Source organism: Psittacula echo, assembly GCF_963264785.1.
Source record: "Psittacula echo genome assembly, chromosome: 1".
Lineage (NCBI taxonomy): Eukaryota > Metazoa > Chordata > Aves > Psittaciformes > Psittacidae > Psittacula > Psittacula echo.
Window position 1 is genome coordinate 53,704,327 of NC_137735.1, and position 23,612 is coordinate 53,727,938.

Below are 23,612 nucleotides of genomic sequence, written 5' to 3' on the forward strand. Positions count from 1 at the left end.
CCAACATGAAAAGGCACAAATTCTGCATTAAATAAGGCCAAACTAAAACCTACTTGCAAAAAACAATTTGCAGAAACTACTGACTGTTCTGAAGCAGGCACAGTCATCCACAAGTTAAGTGCTAGGCAGTTTGAAAGGTCTACGGGTTTAAGTTAAACTATTTGGTTTAGTACTTCAGTGCAGGATGTTCTTAGAAATCTGGGTTTAAAACCATCGGTCCTAGACTCAAAAGTAAAGCTTCCTGGAACAAGAGAGGTCGCATGTCAGAGGGAAGATCCATGTCACTTTACTAAGCTGAAACGCAATGGATTCTTTCCTTTTAGTACAGGTCCCATGGAGTCCAGAACAGTTTTTCCAAGCATTTCTATAGGAAAAAAATCCCATTAGGTAATATGAAGTTTTGAGCTCAGTCCAAGCTTTGCAAAAAGCCACTGTTCCAAATTCCCAGATTTTGAGTAACATTAAGTTACCTGAGCTAGAGACAGCCCAAAACACAAGACAGAGACAATGCAGGAGGACAAATGAAGTGACACAATGAAAAGCATTGCACAGCCCAAGACTGCAGTACACCCAGAAGCTGTTAATTCACAACTATTCCCTATCTGTTGCCCCTTCTTCCCAGGTATATTTGGGCACATTCTGACACATCTTAGAACACAAGTTTCTGCTTTCCTTGCTCTGCTGGTTTGGTACCATACAGAACAGCTTTCTAAATATAAGCTTCAGACATTTATTCTTTAGTCTTCTCAGGCTTACTACACATTGACCACGGCTACCCATTTAGCTGGAAGTTTAATGATGCCAGGTATTTTGTACCAAAACTAGATACTTAAATTTAACATTTACTGCTTTTCTCTCTCAAGAGCCTGTGACCATTTTATTAATACGAGAATGGAGAGCTCTCGCCTTTCTCCCATTGTGTAAGAACACAAACCACACCATTATAATCAGAAGAACATTAGTATGCAGCACAAAGTGATGTGCAAGTTGGAGAACACTATGTTCATGGTCACTTGCTCCTTCTAGCAGTGAATTAAAGGCATAGGTTATTTATTTGATAAAGCAAGTATGTATAATTTTCACTGAAGTCTTCTAGAAACACAGCATTTATTATCTGAAGCAGTGATGAGCCTCAAATCAACCTACTTGCAGTTTTCACATTACAGTGCAAGTCAGTTGGCTGCCTAAATAGGCTCAGGCTCAAAAACCTGAGACTACCAAGAAAGTATCAATCACTTTTCTAGGTTAACAAAAATGCTGCTACCCTCAACAATATTCCAGTCAGTCTTGTAGTGAAATGAAACAAAACCATTACTATGTACTTCTCACAACAGCACTCAATCTCAACACTCTTCACAGAACGGCAGCACTACCTTGTTGCACACTTTACAGTGAGCCTTGCCCCAGCACTCCCAAATTACACAGTCTACTCAGCTTGAAGCTGATGGTATAGAAGTTCAGAGAAATCTAGTTCAAAGAGCCTACTTTAATTGCAAAGATGATAAGCTGAAGAACAGGCAAGGACTGCTATTTTCTATCATGAATGGCCCTATTAAATCCGGCTGGCTCTGCCCACCTGCAGAATCAGGGGAGGCGACCAGTTACACCAGAACCCAGAGAGACCAGCATACAAACAACCTAACCGCTCTCTCCACATCTAACATCTATCCCAGTTAGTGACCAATATTGAAGACAATAGTATCATTGGCTATACATGCCTACTGGAAGTGTTTCTATTGGACATAATAATGATCCAAAGTTAATGCAATACCTTTTCTGTATAGTCTGACATGCTATTTACATCACATTTTGGAAAAAATGTGCAAGAAAGTATTCAAGTCTATCTTAGCTCACAAAAATACTTCAGTGCATTAATCAGGCGGATTTAAAAGCCTGATCCAACTGAAGCTTCACTGTCCATAGTGACTAAACTTGCTTTAAGAAATTATCACAAAGATCAAAACCTAAACAAGCATCTGCCTTTAAGTTTATCTGAAGAAAGGCTATAGCCCTGGCAAGATATTAAAGTATATCACACACTAAAAATAAGAAATCAGCAATAAAGCACTTTTAAAAAGTGCAAGGAAAAAGCCTCTCTCATGTTCAAGACAAGAAGTTAACTCAATGGCCTTCAAGATCTTCCCCCAATCTTGCAAGTCAAGGAAACTTGCAGATCCCACAGAACCTTTCAAGCCAATGGGAGTTTAAATTTCATTCTAAGATACAGGTAATAGCAGACTATCTAGATCCTCATATACTTTTACCTTGTAGCCATGTCTCTAGCGCACTCTACTTGTACTTCATATAAGAATTACATACTTAAAGTAGAATCACTCACTTATGCGCTTTTAGTGTAGTTCCTACCTGAAACTAGACAGCTTTCTATGTAGCCTTGGATTTCTTGGTTGGCATAAACCAAAGTCAAAAGAGAAGCAAAGCAAACCGTCAATTACACCAACCACTAGGAAAAAACAGTAACCACATCAATATAATTTCACTTTGATTTAGGGTGCTAGCTAACAGATTTATTAGAAGTTTCAACATACTATAGCTCCAGAATTCATCTTTCTTGGAAGACACTACAATAGAAGCCACAGTAGAGACTGCCTTGTCACAAGAGGTACAAATACTTGCTGTATAGATGGAGAAATAAAAGGACAAATCTAGTTGTCTAAAAGACAATTCACTGTACACATTTTATTTACAGTTTTGTACACTGTCTTAATATGAATGGGACCGCTTTTCTACTTGAGCCATTTTAACCAAAGCAAAATAACCTAAGTAATACAAAGTTTTAAAATACAGCATAAGATACAAAAACAGACATACTATTTCTAGTAAGGAATGTAAATTATGGTGTTACATTAAAAAAAAATAAATCCACAATTATGTTTAGGAAATCACACAGACAGATCACCAATTGGACCGAAATGCATAAATTTGTAGCAAAGCTTTGATGTTACAAAAAACCCAAAAAAATTACCAAAGAATGCACAAAATTAATGTTTATTCCACCTTTGTCATATTCCCAGATTCTTCACCAAATGTTACATGAGCAAAAACAACTGAAATCAAAATATCACTAATGTTATCATATAGGGAAAACAAATAAATTAATCTAGCAGCCATCAGCATACGTTACAGCAAAGGTGATGCTGTATAAAAAAAAATTGCTAGAAAACTGTATGCACCATACTCTTTTTTCAAACCAGCAAAATGTTACTGCATACAATGCAAATGTAAAACAGAGTAATTTCCTGCAGGTACAGAAATGCAACTTCTTTTCTCAATACTGTGGATAAACAATTATTTTTTCCTTGTAATAGTAATGTTTCTATCAAGCTATTACAGAGTGGGTCAGGAAAACATTGATGAATTGAGGGGTGAAGTGTACTCAAGTTCTGATTGGAAATGGTTGCTTCAGCCAAAATAGAGGAGGGGGGGAAAAAAAAAAAAAAAAAAAAAAGGATGGAACACAGAAGTACAAGACAAAGGCGAATGAGACTTCTCACAAATCTTAGCAACACTTAGATGGAAATCAAATTTAAATGTAGTCCACTCTGCTTTTGAAGAGGCTTTGGTTCAGCTCCCAAATCTCGATTGCTTGACGCAGTCTCCTATGAAAGAATACTCAGAAGGTGTCGTCTTAAACAACAAACCTATTTTTAGTGGTGGAGCCGCTCTTAGTAGCTGTGTCTGCATGGGACTGATAACCAATCACTATCTTTGGAGGAAGTCCTAATCTTTCTTTGTATACTCTCCTGGAGAAAAGAAACAGAAAAATAGTTTAAGCCCTTGGGAAAGCATTAGTACCAAGACACCTGCTTTAAAGATCTGCTGACACCTTCATTAAAAAAGAGTTGCCTATTTAAAAGCAATTTCTCAGGTATGAATACAGGCTTTGAACCATGATTTTTTTAGGTTATTGCAATTAAAATCAGCTAATAGTTCCGTACTACCAATGACTTACAAAATAAAATAGGACAAGGTCTTGCCAAAAAATAATTAACAGGCCTACATAAATGTAGAACACAGGGATTCCACTGCATTCAGGTGATTATCATCAGTATCAGCAAGCCATATTCCCACATACAGAAAACAGCTATGAAGTAGTCACGGTCCACAATTCCAACTACTGAAATGATAAAGCCATTTGAACCTAATAAAACAGCAATTCCCCTGAACAGTCAAGATTTATCACCACACGTCTCGGTTGCAGAGACTTACTGTATTTTCTTTACGTACTGGTAGAGAGCAGACCATGGGGGTCTGCTCTCTTGGTAGCTGGTCATGGGCAGCTACCCAACAGGGGCTTTTAAGAAAAATCACCTTGGATCTCATGCTGTAAGAAAAAGAAGCAGCAGCACACATCTTACAAACAGAGCATGCCTTAGCAGCGAGTGAGATGCAAGCCACTAAAGACAGTAGGCTGCAAGGTCTGACTAAACCACAGGACAAGCCTGTTCAACTGCAGATTAACAAAACTACATATTTGGGGTTTTTCTCTAACTTACCCTTAATCATAATGGAGCAGTTCACAGAACCACAGCTTACTCCAACTTTAACTGTTAAATAAAAACTTGATGTATTGTCTGTGAAGTTATGTAAGACAAGGTACAGCAGGTAGACAACACAACTTACCTTAGTCAATGTGTCAGTCAGTTTGCAAAATCCTAATTTCTTTACAGTTCTCTAATAGAGCCATGTTAGCTCCTTAGGTTAATGGTTAGTACCACTCTAAAAATCTTCTGATGCCTATTAGGCTTGATGCAAGCTTATTCTCTAATAACAGATGATATGTTCCACAGTTCTGTTTGTTTGTTGTTAGACACTTACCTTTGAAATCTGAACACGATCATACAATAAAATTGTTAATGCACACCCAAAAAGATTTTTAAAGGCCCAAATGAGGAATGTGTCAAGAGAGCCACCCAATAAGCAAAAATGTTAGCAAGCTACTACACCTGTCAGTTAAAGTTTGACCTAAGACAAATGTGGTAAGCTGGGAAGAGAAATATTTTCACCTATTTGCATAGGTTAAGTGGCCTACAATGATTGACTTTAACAGCAAATAATTTTGAAGCATCCATACTACAGCATAAAAACCAAATTAGCTTAACAATACTTGCTAAATAACAGAGCAGGACATATGTTTTCCATAGTACAGTCTCCAGATAATCTGAGATGATTACTGTTGCTTACAGGAATGAAGACTACACCATTCTATTAAAGGCTACATTTGCCTGAAGTGCATTCTCTATCAAGTTAGCTGGCTTTAAATGCATTGTTATATTTCGTATGTTCAAGACACCAAGCACTTTACTTACCCTATATGTGTAACAGCATCCCTGTTTTCACATTCAGTTGTCCATATTGCTATTTTATCACCCTTAGTTCTAACATTAACAACAGCACCACATACATCATCACTGTAGTCATCAAATGACTCCCCAATAAGGCACAGCAGCTACAAAACAAAGATTAACCATTAGAAGGGGCATTACAAGTCAGAATCCTGCTCCACAGGCAAACAGTGTACACAAAGGACTGAAGAATATTACGTTTTACTTCTTATAACCACTTGCCATGCGGCAATCATTTTCTGTTTATTGCAGTATCTTCTTGAAATTCCAAGTGTTACAAGAGAACTTAAAATGAGCTGTGGAACTCCTATGTTGAGTTTTCCATCTCTTCTCCTGGCCCAGCACCTGCAAGTTCTGACACAGCTGACCATTTAATGTAGTGCTGCCTCCCACCCATCCTTCCAATCCAAAACCATGACAGAATTCAAGAAATTTATTTTTCCTTCTACAGTATGTTTAACACAGATAGAAAACCCTGAACTCTTACACATTTACATTCACTACCTAGGAAGAACCTGTGAAGAACAACTTGGGCAATATGCCATCTATGTAAGGTCCAATTTCAATTCTGAAGTGTATCAATTCAAGGCAAATCAGACTGCAACTGAGATGAAAAGTGCTGTCTAATGAAGTGTTACTTCCTATCAACACACTCAGGATTTCCCACAGACTCTGAAGTGGAAATCAATCATCCTGAATAGTACATAAACCAACTGCAACAATACAACTGTACAAGTAACACAAGATTCTTCCTCTATTGATTTCTAGCAGTAAAGCTAAGAGTTGGCAAAAGTGGAACATCGGGAACATCAGACTGAGTTTAGGACTCATCCTGGTAACTGTGCTAACTGTGGAAGTGATATTTAAATTCTTCAACTTGCTACTTGTAAAACAAGCAAATTTAGGTATTCAAAGATGAGAATTTCTCATGGTTAAGACTCATCTAGGCCATGCTGAATTAAAAATCCTTCTGCACACTGAAGTATTAATCTCAAAATGGACACTTGTTTACTTCACCTGCACAGTACATTAAATATGATGCCATTATAGTAACTTTCCTTTCCAGATTCGCTTGTTTAACATTTGGAAATTCAACACACTTGCAACTTTTTCAACAAAGTAGGTCTTTCAGTACCTGTGAAAGTTGCAAGGTCTGACTTCATCATGGCAATAAAAAAGGACAGGACAAAGTGTGCTGCTGAATAAATCAGGTATAACTACACATACTTTAAATGTTACACCCAATTACAGGCTGCACATATTCACTGAGTAATGAAAGTCATAAGTGTTTAAGTTTAAACTACACATGACTATTCAAAATACTGATCAGCCATAGTACGTACACAAGCAAAGATGACTACCATGCTCAATGAACACTACAGTCAAGTACATTCTTAATGAATGCTATGCAAAAGGAGGAAAAATAGTCTTCCCAAATAAGGTTTGGTTTACAGTTAACAACAGTAAGGATCATTACATTACAATAAAAGTTTGTTGCACAGGGGACTGATAAAGGGCTTTGATTTTTATTGGAGGAAGTTGGTTACTAATAATTACAAGTGACAGGGTTGTTTTAGAGCACACATCCCAGCCACCTGGTATTTGGGCTCTCTGCTACTGCTTGCTGCTAAACAAAAAGCAGAGCCCTCTAGCCTTAAGTCATGTTTCCAATCCGCATGTAATGTCTGTTAAGAATCGGAAAGACTCATACAGGCATTTAAGGAGAGGCCAAATGCACACAGCAAGACACTAATTTTCTCATGTGTAGTCATATTGCCTAGTAATATACTGGTCACAATCCTTTCTTCAAATCACTACTACAGATCTAGAAAGATCCTAATAGTTCTGGTATTTTAGACACCTCTGCTTTGAACCCGAAGGCCATTCCTCCCTTTCAAAGGGGTGCAGTACTTCTTGTACCTCATGCAAGCAGAGGAAAAAAGATCAAGAGATGTGGTAAGATTGCTTTCCCTTGTAATGTCTGCAATCCATGCCCTAAGACCCAGAACACACTAGACTGTTTTAGGCTAAGCTCAGTCAGCTCCTAGACAGAACAATTCTTTTCTACAAGACGCGTACTGCAACCCACAACATCTAGAAGTATATTTACCATTCAGAAAAATCTATTTCAGAGATAACAGCAATGGATAATATTATTATTATAGTGTACATACAGGAAGACTGTGCTACTACTTGTCTATCCTAGGATTAAGGTAAGTACAGAAAGAACAAAAATAAAACTGAAACTCCCTCACTTGAACAGGGCCAAAACCTGAAAACTATTCTTATTTACAAATAAACTATCCTTATTTACAAATAAACTATTCTTATTTACAAATAAACTATTCTTATTTACAAATACTTGTAAACAAATTTTTACACTTAAGCAGACAAATCTGGGAGTCTTGACATTCAAGACTGTATTATTTTCCCAGTAGCTCAACAGCTGTTCTGTACATTCCACAGGAAAAGGTTAATCTATCCTGTAGAATTCTGTCTTCCGCTGACCACTATAATTATTCAACAGAACAGAACTACATTAAACATCACTACTGAAAACCTGTCAATAAAAACTTACAGGACACTATGCTGCCAGGAAGCCAGAAGTCTGTGTGTGGCACACAGAAAGAACAAACCAGTTAAAGTATTAAGTACAAATGCAAGACTCTTCCGCTGCAACTTGTAAGGCCATAGTGCTTACTGTCTCTAGCCAGAAGCGATCAAGGTCACTTCGCCTCTGCTGTTTGTTTAGTGTAATTAGCCATCGTCCTCCTCGCTTGTTCTTTTCATCTTCCCACATGGGTTCAATCCCATCCTGCAAACAACAGCCAGAAGTTAAATCAGACCTGATCTGTATTTTTCCTAAGGAATAACCAAAAGGCCAGTGATAACTGAATCAGCAACTTCAGAGAAAAGTGCATTGTTTTAGATACATACATGTCCAGAAATACTGTCTTGCACCAATACCAAAGTTTCAAAACATATTAGCAAGTGCACTTTCTCTAATGAATTATTTCTACCGAAGAATCACAACCCAGGCAAGTTTTAGCTACACAACACCGCATAAAAAAAAACCCTGAGGGAATAGGCCTGTATAAAACCAGACAAAATTAGCAGCTACATTCTGAAGTCCTTATTTTAAGTCTTGGACTCAGTACAACACTGGCCAAGTGCTTCGCTTATGCATAAAGATTACTGCACTGAAACGGACACCCCTGGCAGTCTATCTCAGCAACTTCCTGCACACACAGAGTGAGAATAAAAGGGTTTTAACTGTCAGGGCCACAGAAGAAAAAAAAAACAAAAACAAAAAAAACCAACACACCATATAGAAGCAAGTTTCATTTTGATTAATGCTTTACCAGTGACCCTGCACTGAATTAAGTGACTCTGGATACGTTGATCCAGCAAAGCAGCCAGATGCCTCTCCCATACCCAACAGCTACGCTGCACTTCAGAACAGTCAGTCATTAAAAAAGCAGGTAACTGTCTAGACAGAGAAATTCAGTTAAGAACTGTCTATGAAGAGAATCGCACTACATAACTTTGGCTGAAAGCTAATTAAGTGTTCAACATGCAGGATGAAGTGGTGTCAGCTCACTTTTAAAGGTGATGACATAGTTTGAGCTCTGCAGCTGCCAGTGAGGGCATTTAAATTTAAGAGGTACTCTTACGAGGTCACGATTGAAGGACGAGAGCAAGAGACTGCTCAGAAGCCTGCAGCGGCTGCCAATTCTGTTCCTGTTCCATGCATTTAAATAATTAAATTATTGCTAGGCAAACACAGGATATTCAGTTATAACAAATTTAGGATTCATGCAAAAAAAAAAAAAAACAAAACAACACAAGTATGATCTATAGATATCCCAACCTCTGAAGAGCTTACAGCTTCTTAAAATTTACTAGTAAGGTTTTTCAGTCACCTAAAATACCATTACTTTCTCAAACCCAAGCATCACTATACCTACAGCTGCTGGGGTTTACAAACTATATACACAGTCCTCTGAGGACATAGTCCTCTGAGGAGGTCCAGCCAGGACCTATGTTTTATCAGCAAAGGAGTGTTTTAACCAGCCACCATGACTTAAGAGATTATTTAGATATTCAGAAAGGAAGCTGTATGTTAGAAGCACTTCAGAGAGGTCAGGATTTAATTTAGAGCTCCAGTTCAGTACTCTACTCCAGCTAAAGCAGGATTTCATGTACACTTTCATCAGCATTTCCTATTTGCTGGTTTGAACACTTCCTCAGCATGTTTTAAGTGTCAGTGTTGGGTACAGTTTTCTATTTTATACATAAGTGATACAGCATTTAACTCACGGCATAAAAATTAAAAGAGCATTGTGCACCTGTGTGAGGCTGCATCTGTTCTTTGATCACTGGAGAACACTGCGGCTTCCCATAGAACTTGCACATTTTAACTCATTTCGCGTCACACCAAATGACAGAGCCAGAAAATCTTTAATATTATAAAAGCTATTAACAGTTATTTCCTCAAACATAAAATGAAGACAAACATAGTCAAACTTAAAAGTGAATTGTGTGTTATAAAAGTGAAGTGTGCTATAAAGCAAGTACTTGTATTTTCAGAACTAGTAACAGCCTGATTTTCAGAGGGCATGTATTTGGGACTTTCTTAAGAAAGTAATACCTTTACGACATCCCTAAGTATCTGAAGTGAAATATTGGACAGTGTCTTGCTTAGTCAGGAAACCATCCATCACTGAATATCCATAACTGAAGAAAAAAGGTTAGCAAGCATACCTTAAAGAGCGAGTAGTCACAACCAGGCATTAAATTACTAGAGAGCTGGATATGGTTGTATAAACTATTGGAGGGAAAAAAGTAGATTAAAACTAAGTATTATTTTAAGGTACAAAATTCTTCTAAAAATTTAAGACATAAGACTGAACGAAATACAAAAATTAAAAAGCATTAAAGTCATTTCAGAAGCAACCTTATTTCTGAAGTATTTTTCAGCAGTATAAAAGCATTAACTTTACGATGTTCTGGGCTTAAAGAAGCATAATAGAGACTGGTTTATGAACACTTGCTGGGTTCCTACACCAATGCTTCTTTTAACCAAAGTTTTAACGAAGTTATTAGAAACATAACCCACTGAACTTTCATGGCAAAAAGTTCTGTGTGCATGTGCATTCTGTACATACACATACATGGAGTAAGGATAACTGTATTTCTAAGGCTACTATCTCTGCAAAGAAATCTTTAAGAAATGCTCAACTTCACCATTTAATACAATCTTCTAGGAATAAACGCTGTCAGTCTGATTCAAATTATTAAAGTAAGAATTTAAAAGGTAAGAAGAGACGACAAACATCAAAATATAAAATATATACTCTGAGTTAAATTCACAGCTATGCATTTCAGAGCAAAAGGTCATAGCAGTACATACTGTTTCCTCCTCTAGCAAGAGGACAAATGTTTGGGATTTTTTGCCTGCACTGTTAAGACTTCAGAAGAAGGTCTGCACATATCACAGTAACCTGCAGCCAAAACCATTCATTCATGCCTAACTTTCAGGCGTTGTCCAACACCAAAAAGGAAATTAATTACTGTGATGTTCTAACAATTAGAGATCAGGCACTGGAATTTACAAAGCCACTTACAGATTAACTGGCTTCTCTCCTTTAAGTTGACCTTAACATTTTCTCCCCAGAACAATACAACTATTTCCCACTCTGACTACAATAGAGGCATAACTTCACAATTGCTTGTGACTAATTTCATACCTTCATCACTGCAAATGTCTGGATAAGGCACTTTTGGCTACTTAGACTCTTATAGAAGCTTAAAAACTTACCCTTAACCAACTTTAACAGTGAGCTTCAAACAATTTAACTGCCCATCACATACCCCAAAACTGCTATCTCCATAGCAGGAATGGGAAAGCTGGTTACAAGCACAGAATCCTATTCCTCTCCCTCTGAGGACTGCACTGATAAATACCTGCTCAACATTTTCGGTATTTTTATTTCTTTCCTGTTGGTGCTAAAGGGTCACTGATGGGTCTTATTATTCCACTGAGACACCGCATCTCCTTCTGAGAATTTAATCAACTAGCACAATCTGGGACCAAGAAGTGCCAATCAGTTGGCTACAATCATTTATAAGTTTATGTTACTATGAGATAGATACTGCACAAAATGTAATTTTCTACATGTACATCATGTACATATGAATACAAGCAATGCTGCAGTGTTAACAGCAAAATAATACGCATTTACATTTAAAGTATGAAGAACTTCAAACACATTTTCTTCAAGGGTTAAATTCTACCACATTCTGAGAAATGTGCTAGATGTCACTTTCCATTTTACAAATATTTCAGATTACACCCATAAAATTGCAGTTAATTGAGTACTTTGGGTTTTCACTTTCACACAAGCTTTGTCAACATACACCTGGATTACTACACGGACTGAAGCATCTCTACTTACGCCCAAAAGTCTTCAACAGTATCAAACTTTGAGATAAGACGAAGATTTGCTTGCCAAGTTTTGCTCTTGTCATTTTTAAAAAACCAGAGTGCCCATCTAAAGGAAAACAAAAAAAATAGCATCTATAAATTAAAATACATTAAATATATAATTCATTATTTGTAATGTTATATCCAAACTAATTGCAAACCTTAAGATATCAGCAAGGAAGTTTTTATCAGTGAGAAAATTTAGAAATTCAGTTCTCAAATACAACTCTTTGCAGATCAACAATACTCATGTTCCCATTAGAAGAACCATGGAAGATTTCAATCTGTTTAGGAAAATATTTTAAATAGTTCTGGAGCATTCCTAAGACTCTAAAACCTCTAAGCCTCAGAGGTTTCTCCTTGCTGCCACTGCTAAACTGCAACCCCTGACCACAAATAACTGATTATGGTCTAAACCACCATCAACTATTCAACCTAGGAGCACAGCTCCCTTTCCAGTAATTTCCTTGTAAAGATTACAAAAGCTAATTATATCACTCCAAAGCTATACATGACATGGGAGTTTCCCAAGCACTCACATAAATTTTAAAAGGGAAGCTGTTAAGCTTAGTAAAGGCAACAATTGAAAAACACCAAACACACCAACTTTACCTGTTTCAATTTTTTAAGTCAATATTAGTTATCTGCATTTTTAATCTAAAATGAAAAATATTCCATCCGGTTTTCTTCATCATCTCTGATGAGAACAAATCGCAATGCATTTTCACACAAAGCTGCTTTTTCTGGATATAAAAAGCATCATTCAAAATGCTGGAACAGGATACCTGGTAAGGCATTTAACAAAAACAGGCTAATTTTTCATTCAGATAGTTTCAGTAGTGTTGAAATCACTCAGGTTTGCACTAAAGGCTTGTCTACTCAAGGCAGATCACGAAGTGTCAATCTATTATTGACACCTTTCCTGACATTTCAAACCTTTATAAGTTTGTGGGTTTCCATAACAGCCCTACTACCACTTGTAAAGGAGTATCAGCATCCATTTAATAAAAGTGTTTAGAGGAAAAAAAGAAAGGATCAAAGTTGAAAGAAAGACAACAAGGGAATATGTATTGTGGTCTTCCACACTTGCTCAAGTCTTAGAAAAAGAGTAAGGTGCCACTTAATAAAGGGTTCATTTTTGGGCAGCACCTAACTACCAACATTAAGTACTGAGCACTGCATCAGCTCTTCAGCTTAACTGAAGAGAGCTTCCTAGCAGTGATTTTTTAAGTATATGTATGCTGCTGGAGAAAATTTTGTGTACATTTGAAGAAACTTAACCTGTAGGCTTATAATATCCTTACAGCAGAAAGGTAGTTCAAGTTGAGATTTTTGAGTACAAAGCTTCTTGGTAAAGTCCTCATTATTTCTACAGGTCAGTAAAAAGCTGAATAGTAGCTTTTAACACACATCTGGTTTTGCACTCTGAACACAATTTAGTAAGTGGGCTTTGATCTCTCAGTAATTTTTTTTAGCTATACTTTTAACTACTGCTTCATGTTTTTTCTTTACAAACGAGAAAATTCAAGTGCCCTACAGTTTTTACTTAATAATACACTGGTACTAATGTGAACATCTGCATTTAACAGGGTTTCTTCTGTTCCTTCTACAGATAATGAAAACACTAACTGCAAACACCAACCATTCATATGATCAAGTCTAATAAGCTCTTTGGCTGGTTAACACAGCTTCTACTACTTTCAGTTCCAAATAGGAGAAAAAAATGGTAGAGATAAAAAGGGTAAGAGACTCTAGTAAGAAAAAAGAATGACAGCTTTTTACCACTGGCACCTTAACAGCTGGAAGTACAAGGCAGAATGGAAGTTTCTGCAATTCTGTTTGGCAGCAACTTCATCTCTGTGCCTGTCTCTTAAAAGCCACAAGACAAAAGCAACAAAAGCTTTGCTTGCCTCTAGCTAAAAGCTAGGCCACATTCTTTCCAATTACCTGACTTCATTTTGAAAATCTGTGAAGATTTTCAACTTCTGTAACAACACTACATGAAAAGGCTCTAAATTACAAACAGGATCAGATCTTATTTCCTCCGCAACCTCACTGCAAAAAAACTTCAAAAAAATTGAGAACTCTAAGAATTCTGCTAGAAAGTATAAGGTAAGCAGGACAGCTGTAAAGCTACAGGCATTATTCTATCTTGAGCAAAATTACAATCATGCTTCTGTAGTATTTACCTGTCTTGTAGTATTTACCTGTTTTGTAGTGGATGCTTAATATACTGTTCAGGGCTGGCAACCTCCTGACTAGGTGCTGCTGGCTCAGTTTTCTCCTCTTCTGAAGGCTGAGGGTTGGGAGTGGTTTCCTGTTTGAAGAAAGGCATTATTAGTATGTTCCTTCTTAGTTTTTATTGAAGTAATTTAGTTCTTTGAAGTAACTAAGAAGGTTGAAGCTAAGGGTTCCTCCAATTCATCCCAGATTCACAATCTGCATCCCTTTTTCCCTTCAGCATCTAAACAGGTCCTACAACAAATTATAACTGCAGGAATTCACATTCTGCTGTTCAGTGATTTGTTTCCCCATGTCATTTGTTTCCAAAATGGTTTACTTAACATACTTGTCTTACTCCAGAACAATTGAGAATTACCTCAGAAATACACAATACGCTGTTATCTAGAATATACACATCTAAAAACTCATTTCCACAACAGTAACTTCAGAAGGTGAAAATATTATCAGTTTCTGACAAAGCACCACTGCAAACAGATGTACAGGCCCTTTTATTTAACAAGATCTGTTATTACAAGTAGAAGACATGCCTACAATTCTCAGGTCTGAAATCAGCTGTTACAAGCAGCTAGAACCCCAACTGGTAAGTGGTTATCTTTGTATATGCAGCACCTCTACTACCAAAGCTTCAGGCACCAAACAGCAGAATTTAAACATGTATCACGTCTCAACTTTTAATCTGAAATAATCACACATTTACCACAGATTAGACCAGTTCCAGGTATTATGTCAGCCAGCCTCTAGAGACAGTGGCAGAGATGTCAAATATACACAAATAAACAGAGAAGTGAAATCTGCATCCCCCTCAAGCTTGCCACTCAGTTTGAGAAGCCATTTTATCATGTTTGAAATTCTAATGCCCTTCCCTTCAAACCAAGGAACACAAAGCTTTATTGTGAGGCCAAGTGTCTCTACCAGTTACCACCATCTCTCTCTAATGTGGTATACATGCTAGAGTATTGAAGACAAGGAATGAGGACTATAGCTCATTCCCTACAGCCAAGACAAAAATGCCTGACCCCGCAAAAAAACCCCACTTTGGTAATATAAACAAATGCTAACTACAACAGACCCAAAGACTCTTAACACTTCTAAACACAGCAGTACAAAAGTAGTACTTCAAAGTTAAAGTCTGTGGCCTTAAGAGAACAAAGCAATGTAGGGGTGGACTAAGTAATGGCAAGTCATCTAATTAATGGAACAGTTTACTCCAGACTTCCATGTTACTCAGTTTATCCCATGCTACTCAGCTTCTCATCACCAAAGCTGCTGAAAAGTAGAATGGATGTGAAGTGATAACACGAACAAACACTGTTTAACCTTCAGTCCCAGCTGGCAAACTCTTCTGATTACACCTAAAAGTCTTAATAAGGATTTTCTTTTCATTATCAACATATTTAGCAACATTAGGCAAGAAACTATATTTTACTTCAGAGAAGTTACACCTTTATGCTTGAAAATACTTAAGTGCACTTTAGTTTAACAGCTCACCTGGAAAAACAAACAACCAACCAACCACCTCAGTTCAAAAGCTAATTTACATCATATTTAAGAATGCTTCATAAGCTTCCATGTTCACAGTGAAGAGACTGAAAAGCAAGGGCCTAAAAGGGGCTAGTGCTTTGATTTACACCCTGCAAGGGGCAGGTAGTACAATTTCCTGCCTCTTAATAAAGCTAAATGCTTTCCAAAGATCCTCTAATGGGAAGCATCACTGCCAAACCCACAGAAGCAGTGTTGAACGATCTGCCAAATCTCCTCCAGTGTAATACTATAAAAAGGAAAACAGACTTTATAAACAAACTTAGTAAGTGCTTAAAATTCTTAACTTAAAATTCTATCTAGTTTAAGACATCTAGTGTTGCCCCATTTATTTTTAAGTTGATGGTATCAAATACACATCTTTCCCTTTAAACACATACAAGAATCCCACAGAACAAATCAAGGTGGTCAAGGCACAAAGGCTATAAATACACCAAAGCAGCATTTCAATATTTCCTCCTCCAAGTTAATTGCTTGTATTATACTACAAAAAGCCAAGTACAAACAACTACAAATGCTGCCCCTGTAGGAGCTTTCTAACTAGAAGAGTTAGAAATATTATATGCGCAAATACAGTTAGCATACAAGAAAAATCTTGTTGCTATTTTGGAAGTAAATTAAGCACTAGGTTTTGTAATGAAACTTGCTTTCATTCACAATATTCTGCAGTTGTGACATGTAACATTTAAAATGTATTACAAATGCTATTACACTCAAGATTCTCACATCAAATAAACTCACCCTTGACCAATGCAGAGCATCTTCCAAAAATAATTTCAGTTGACAATCCCATTCATGTTTGCTCAACAAACAGCTTTCAATATACAAAGAGCTAATCCTGAAGTCTCCCTGGTCACTCTTCCAGAAGCATAACTATAAAAACTGTAAGAATCAATACAAACCTATTGAGCACATGCAGGACTATGCCATTTCTTAACTTCTAATACCAGACAACATCAAAAAAGGATTAAGGTAGTGTATCCAGCCAATTAGGAGAAAAAAAATGCAGTAAACCTCAATACCTGCTCAGTATACTGCAGGCTGCCCTTCACATTACCACATGAAAGTCCCTTCCTGAAGAAACTGAAGGCATCTGATTCAGCACAAACATTTCAGTTAAGTCACCATAATAACAAGTCCCTTAAAATATCCTGAAAGCTACCTAGCGTTAAGGAAACTCAAGACTAACCATTAATTCAAGGTCCTGTCTAAAACAGTACATGACAACTTGCCTCCAAGGCCCAGCTAACTGTGATCTTGATCTAGGATTACGTTGCTCCTCTCAAAACCTAACCCAGCCAGAAGAGATGTTTTTTCCACAGTGCCAGGCTGCTCATGAAGGATAGGACAGCTGTACACACGAGAATAAACCTGGAAGAAGGTGTAAAGTTGGAAGCAAAGCTTATTACCACAAAAGTTTTCTGGCTGGTCTCAGCAGCCTAAAGCACCTTTTTTTCACAATCTTTTATTTCCCACTGCCACCATGGAAAACTGGAAAAGGACCACTTTCACTTTTGGCTGGTTAATCATATCATCTCCCATTTCCTCTCATCTTGCCTTTATCTCACTATTCTGACCATCAGGGTAAAGTGTTTGCATAACAAAGCACTCTTCATTATTAAGTCAAATACAAAGTATGTAAGTTCACCAACTGGTATTCGAAGTCCATTTCTTCTATCCAACCTCCTTCTAGTGAAATTCTACCCCCAAACCACTAGCACACAGGTTTTAAAAGATTCGAGAAATACAAAATAAGTTATATTGTCCACAGTTTACCAATCCATACCTTGAAATCTTGCAATTGCTACACTATTAACTTACTAGTAAGTCAGACTTCCTCCACCAGCAGTTTCTGGACTACTAAATTTAAAATCCTTTGTAATACTTTACTATTGCATTTAACTAAAGCATTCCTTAACCTAAAATTGACTTTGCATCTCCTATTAAACTAAACCACCACCTGGTTTGCTGCTTTTAAAATAGACATAATATACGGTAGTATTACCAGATAAACTGGAAAGCTTCATTTGGCCAATCCTACTTCTCATACACAAGACAGCATGTAATTAAAAGTGACATTTATATACTAACCACATAGGTTTTGACATAGGAATCAGCTTGCAGAAGTCCATGAAACATTGGCCTACTCAGCTTTTAATGACTGTGCATATCTGCATGTTACTTGGATTCCAACACTTGCAAATTTAATTAGTTAATAGAATTTAATTTTATTTATTCTTTCTCCACAGCACATAATGACCAACATATCAAAGGAAGGTTTGCATGATACCAGGACAGGAAACAAACAGCACTTACAGTAAAAACTGCTTAATCAGGTTTGTCTGTTGAAGAAAACAAGCTTGACTAGATTTCACTGAATGTTGTCAGGTACTGCCCAGACCACATTCATGTTATCCAATTGCCTAAAGAAGTTGGTTAGGAAGTCCAGCTGAGACAGCACAACATTTATGGCCCAAAAGAACGTAACACAGTCTAGCACTGTTGTTTATTCCTTGTGAAAGTTGAGAAAATTTATTAGTGGAAGAGGCTTCCAAAGTTTTCATGCATTAAATCAATATAGGTTACATTTGAGAGTTTATACCTCCTTGTTTACGGTTTTCAAGATAATGAGAAAACTACATGTCCCAGTTATCAGATGTCAAGGGAAAAAGCACGACAACTATCTGCTGGTCCTAGTGCTCTTTGTAGATAACTGCTATTATACTACAGTTAGAATAACAACTCACAAGACACAAATAAAGAGCTATTTATTTCAAAATACTCTGGACAAAAAAGGATTTAAGCTCACCCACAAGCAATTACTATGTGCTGTAAGAAAACAAACCAAGTATTATCTGATACACAACTCTAAGGAATGAATACACAGAGCTAGAAATCGTATGTGTAGTACCAACTGGAAGAGAGGTACGAATATGCACCTGTCACTGATTGAACAGCATTTAATAGATTTCCAGACATCAGGACAGCTAGATGTTTTTAGGTGTAACATAGCAAGGTCTCATATACAGCAGCCACCCTAACTGCATACATTACTACTTAGAACACCACAGATTTTTAGAAAGGCATTCCCTACTTGGAAAACAAAAGTGGGACATGATTTTAACCGAGTGATATCCCACCAAAGTAGAAGTACAACACATGTACAGAAGTATAGGAACGTAAGACTGGAGTAGAAGAGTCACACGCTTCCTCCAGGGTCAGAGGGATACAGTACTGGGCATACTACTGGTATTCCCCATTATAGCATTTAATGAACACAAGCTACTTTGATAAGCAGCACTGAACATGACAAAAACTGACCACTATTTAGAAGTCTACTCATTTCAGCAACTGCTCTGCACACTTAGGAAAAAAATATACCTTTAAACAGTTACATTTTTTCTGCCTTGCATCCACTATACAAGAATCAAGGACGAGTGCCAATTCCAGGCAGCTAACAAAACACACTTGTATTACACAGCACACTTAAATCTGTCGATCACATACCTAGTACCTTCATAAGGTGAACATTTAGAGGAATAGGTTTTAGGGCTTTAAGAAATAAGCTTGAGGTTTCTAGGTTAAAAATTGTTGCAACTTCTGTTTAGCCTTGACTTCAGAATATTTCAAAAGTGATAAAAAATTGTTTGAGGGAAAAGTTACATTAATTTACTTTTAAAATGCGCATTTCTCTTTCACAATGCAGGCTCTCTACCAACACCCTTCACCTGATCCTCCCCTCTACCCTCTCAAAATTCACACTGATCTTCACAAAGCTGCCAGAAGGGTCATGTTTTCTGATCAGAATTCCACATGTACCTCCACACCTGCAAGGCAGTATTAGTAAGTGAAACACAACTCGGTCTCACATGCTATTTTTATGCATTACCTTGAAGTGAGCTTGACATTTTATATGCTGTGTGAAATGTTTTTAAGAAACTGCTTTCAGAAAAATATGTTTATCTCAAAATTTAAGAGCTGTCCAACATCTTCCCCCCTTTGAGAAAGCTTTTGTTCAGTCAGGAATGTAATTTACAACTTTAAAGTTTAGGATAGATATTCCCAATTATTAAACAACATGGAAAATACATCTATCCTCTATAATTTCAGGAAAAGGCAATGAGCAAGCAACCGTGTTCACAATACTACAGGTAAATACTATACTGGTTTCAACCATAACAGATCACTAACTTTATTACAACAGCAATACCCAGTAATAAGAGTAAGTCTGAAGTTGACATGGCCTGCACTTAATTTACATGTTAACTGTCAATAATACAGAAAAGAAATATACCTTCCAGTATACCTTGAGTTTTAGGAGCTATTTTGAACTTTCCAGGATTTCAAGGCCCTACACAGAGTTTGTAGCCCCCATTTCATTTCAAGTTCTGAGTCCTACCTGCTGGTGAGAAGCTGCTGAAATAAGCATTTTCCAAATCATACATGCCTGAAGTTTCACTCATGTATCTTAAAATATAGCATTAAATTCACAGGAGTTACATTTGTGCAAGTGTAATAACTGTCACAAAGCAAAAAAAGGAACCATGATTCCTACTTCCAATCTGAACAATGAGGGATCAGGTTCCACATGATTTATATGCACTTAGAAGTCACAGGCTACATTTTAAAGTCACCTTTGGTAAACTAGTGTTTACTAAAGTGTTACTGCTGGTTTTGTTGACAACTTTGTGGACTTTCTTACAGTGTTATCCAATCACATTTAATCCTTAAAGGCTACAATATGAGCCCATTCTAATAGGACATATTTCTGCATATTCTCACAAATTAAATGAAAATAGCCTTAAAAGATAAAGTCTGGATAGCACAAGAAAAAAACTGAGTTTTAAATTTTCAGTGTTGCAGAGGCTTAAGTCTTTTTTGTAGTGAAGTAAACCACTGTGCAACAGGTTGATATTTATTTACAATAATCTTGCTTTTATTAGCAACTTCCACCGGACTCTTTTCAGTACTCTAAACTCCTGTTTCAATATTCCTGAAGAGTTTCAACATTTTTTTCCAGCCTCTTACATTTTAAGTTCTGGTGTGTTACATTTGAGAGCATGGAAGTACTAGAAACATCACAGCAGGGCCCTACATTTAAAAAAAAAACCAGGCACATTTTCACACTTGGAAAGCATCACAGATGACACCTCTAAAAACATAGCTCCGGATTTTGAAGGTCAGCAACAGAAATACTCCCCTATGCTCAAAGGGTAATGCAATGTCTAACCACACATACAATTAAATTGTTCAATTGAAAAGTATGTATATTTCTGCAACATTGGGCATCTATGACCTCAGTCACTACACAAGTCTAAATTTAAGCCGAGGTAGGAAAAGCGTGAGCCACCTAAGAGGGCAATAAACAAATATTTTATTATTTGCATTTAAAAATAAGGAAGCATAGCTGATATTTGTTTCTTGAAGTCAAATCTACTTCAACTAGGGCAGAACATCCAACAGCATTACTTAAACTGTTGTGAGAGTACCCCATCTTCCACCTTTATCGGCTCAGCACACCTGTTTGTCACTGCATGATGAATTGGATCTGGGAAACCAACCTTCCAGGGAAATGGCACAGCTAAAAATTGTTTTGTTTTTTTTTTTGCTACATTATGCCCAGTAGTTTAACAAGCAACCTCACATTTATGCAACAGCAACGGAGAGAATGGTGCAGAGACAGACTTATACAAGCACCCACAGCCAAGAAAGCCACAAATCCGTTCCCATGCCTTTAGAGGCATTCTGATTGCTGATGGTATTAAAAGTTATTTACCACAGCCCCTGCTAAACGCCACAGCCAACACAAAGCACTGAGCTAACAGGAAGCTCTCATTTGCAGGTACCTGGGCTACAGCTGGCAAAACAAGTGTTTAGCACTGTGACTGGAAAACATGCGAAGAGTGCTGCTGGCAGTCCAGCCCACTGTCTTAAACTGACACTCTTCCTGTTCAGAACTGCTCATCAAGCAATTTATAAACGCTAACCATTTTCATTCTCTTCCTTGTAACTAATGCTGTTGGTTTTTTGTTTGGGATATTGTTTTCCATTCATGGAGGAAAATCATAAGAGGAGGATCAATGCCCCCTATGCAAAATGGTAATTTTTATTTTAAACCTGTTATTTTCAAATTTAAACACTTTGTGCCTAAACGGTGCAAAGTCTGTCCAAATCACACACTGGCAAGCAGTACCCTTCCTTAAGTTTCCCATTCATTTTCTTGAAACTTTAATATACAGTCTTCTGCTGTCCGCTCATGATAAACCAGCATGGAACAACAACTGTACTTGGGCACCTTTCGCTGATTCAGCTCTCTATGGTAGTACAGACTGGGGAAATCTTTAGAAAATAGAGCATAAAATCATAAACACAATTTATTACCTAGACAAAAAAGCACTTAATTACAATCAAAAACTTGAATAACACCAAAACCACAAAAAAAGCGTATCTTGCTCCAGACAGATGACGTGACCGGAAAAACCCAATTTCGTTTGTGACACGCCTTCATCCTTAAGAAGCCCCACGCTGTTCTCTCGTTTCAGCTGCCCAACTGCCCAGCAGCGCATCTGCCAACTCACCGATACTCACCCCACATCCGCGATGCCTCTCCTACCGCAACCCCTCGGGCATTGTGCCTACCTCGCAGCAAGACCTTGCTCCACCGCTCCCCGCCTGCCGGAAGGGCGCTCGCCGGCCGGCGAGCAAGAGCCGCCCCTCGGTGACCGGCAACCCGAACCCGCCGGGCGGAAAGCAACATGGCCACCCCCACCTCGCCACATGTGCTGAGCGCGGCGCAGAGCTGCCCGCCTGGGCCGCCGCCGCCCATGGCTTTTCTCCCTCGCCGCGCTTCCGGCCCCAGCGTCCCCCAATGCCGCAGCGCCGCCAGGGCGGCCGGGCCGGTCGGCGGGGCGCGGCACAATGGGCGCCGCGGCGGCAGAAACCAGCGCCGTCGTCCCGCAGGCCGCGCCGGGCCCTCCCTCTGCCTCTCTCCCGCCCGCCCAGGGTGGCCGCCGGCGCGACCCAGCGCCCCCCGTCAGGCGTGGCGGAGCCGGCACAGCCCTGAACCCCCTCCCCCGCGCAGGCCGGCGCCTCCCGCTCCCCCTCCCCCCGCTCCGTCCCCCTGCGTGCGTGCGCTCCTCGCCGGCCTCGCCGCCCATCCGCCTCCCGCCCCATCACCGGCCGGGTACCCGCCGCCCCTCCGCCCGCCGCGGCAAGTGGGAGCCGGGACTCGAGGAGGAGGCGGCGGCGGAAGTGAGAAGAAGGAGAGAGAAAGGCGGGCGGCAGAAGGGAATGAAACACTCACCGGTTCCACCGCCGCCATCTTAGATCGGTCTGATCGCAGGAGCGCCGCGGGGCGGGGGAAAGGGCGGATGAACAACCAAAGTTCAAACGCGATTGGCTGCCCGGCAGTCACGTGATCCCGGCGGCAGTTTGGGAAGGGGGAGGGGAGGCTCCGGCCGTGCGGCCCTAAGCGGCTCTAGGAGCCTGCCGGGAGCTGTAGTCGCTGAGCGCGGGGGATGCTGGGAGAAGAGGGGCTCCCGACGAGGCGCCATCACGTGAGGAGGAAGAGGCGGGCAGCTCCTCGGGGGTGGCGACCCCTGGCGGCTGCGGCGGGCAGTACCCCCCCGGAGTGCGTGTGGGGCTTACACGTGTGTAGCCCTATCGGTACGTGTGTAGCCATACCGGAGGTACCCGGCGCCGTAAGGACTGGTTTATAGCCCGTTTCCCATCCCCAACACTGGGCCCGACGCCTGTGTAGTTTGTCCGTGCGAGCTGGTGCGGCTGGGCACCGATGTGAAGGCATGGCAGCCGATGCTTGCTGCAGGCCAGCCCTGTGTTTCACATCATGCACTTTATTTGTTCCATGCAACTCCATCTTTCATCGACTCCACATCCAATGGACTTGGCTCTCAGTTGGACTGCGACATGGCTGGCCATCTCAGGCAAAAAAAAATGGCCAACAGAAAGCTGCTTCTTCC

General features: G+C 39.1%; 1 protein-coding gene across 2 annotated transcripts; it reads right to left on the bottom strand.

Annotated features, from left to right (window-relative positions):
• Positions 1–2,664: 2,664 nt before the first annotated feature.
• EIF4E (eukaryotic translation initiation factor 4E) lies at positions 2,665–23,031 on the bottom strand. Of its 2 annotated transcripts, XM_080621749.1 has the most exons (7): positions 22,937–23,031; positions 14,058–14,167; positions 11,822–11,917; positions 10,128–10,191; positions 8,065–8,178; positions 5,328–5,467; positions 2,665–3,761 (listed from the first exon to the last, which is right to left on the bottom strand). In XM_080621749.1, exons 1-7 carry the CDS (start codon positions 22,952–22,954, stop codon positions 3,647–3,649), a joined length of 657 nt encoding a protein of 218 aa, XP_080477875.1. In that variant the 5' UTR covers positions 22,955–23,031; the 3' UTR covers positions 2,665–3,646. The 2 variants fall into 2 exon arrangements, with proteins under 2 accessions (XP_080477875.1, XP_080477876.1); XM_080621750.1 differs by lacking the exon at positions 8,065–8,178.
• Positions 23,032–23,612: the final 581 nt, after the last annotated feature.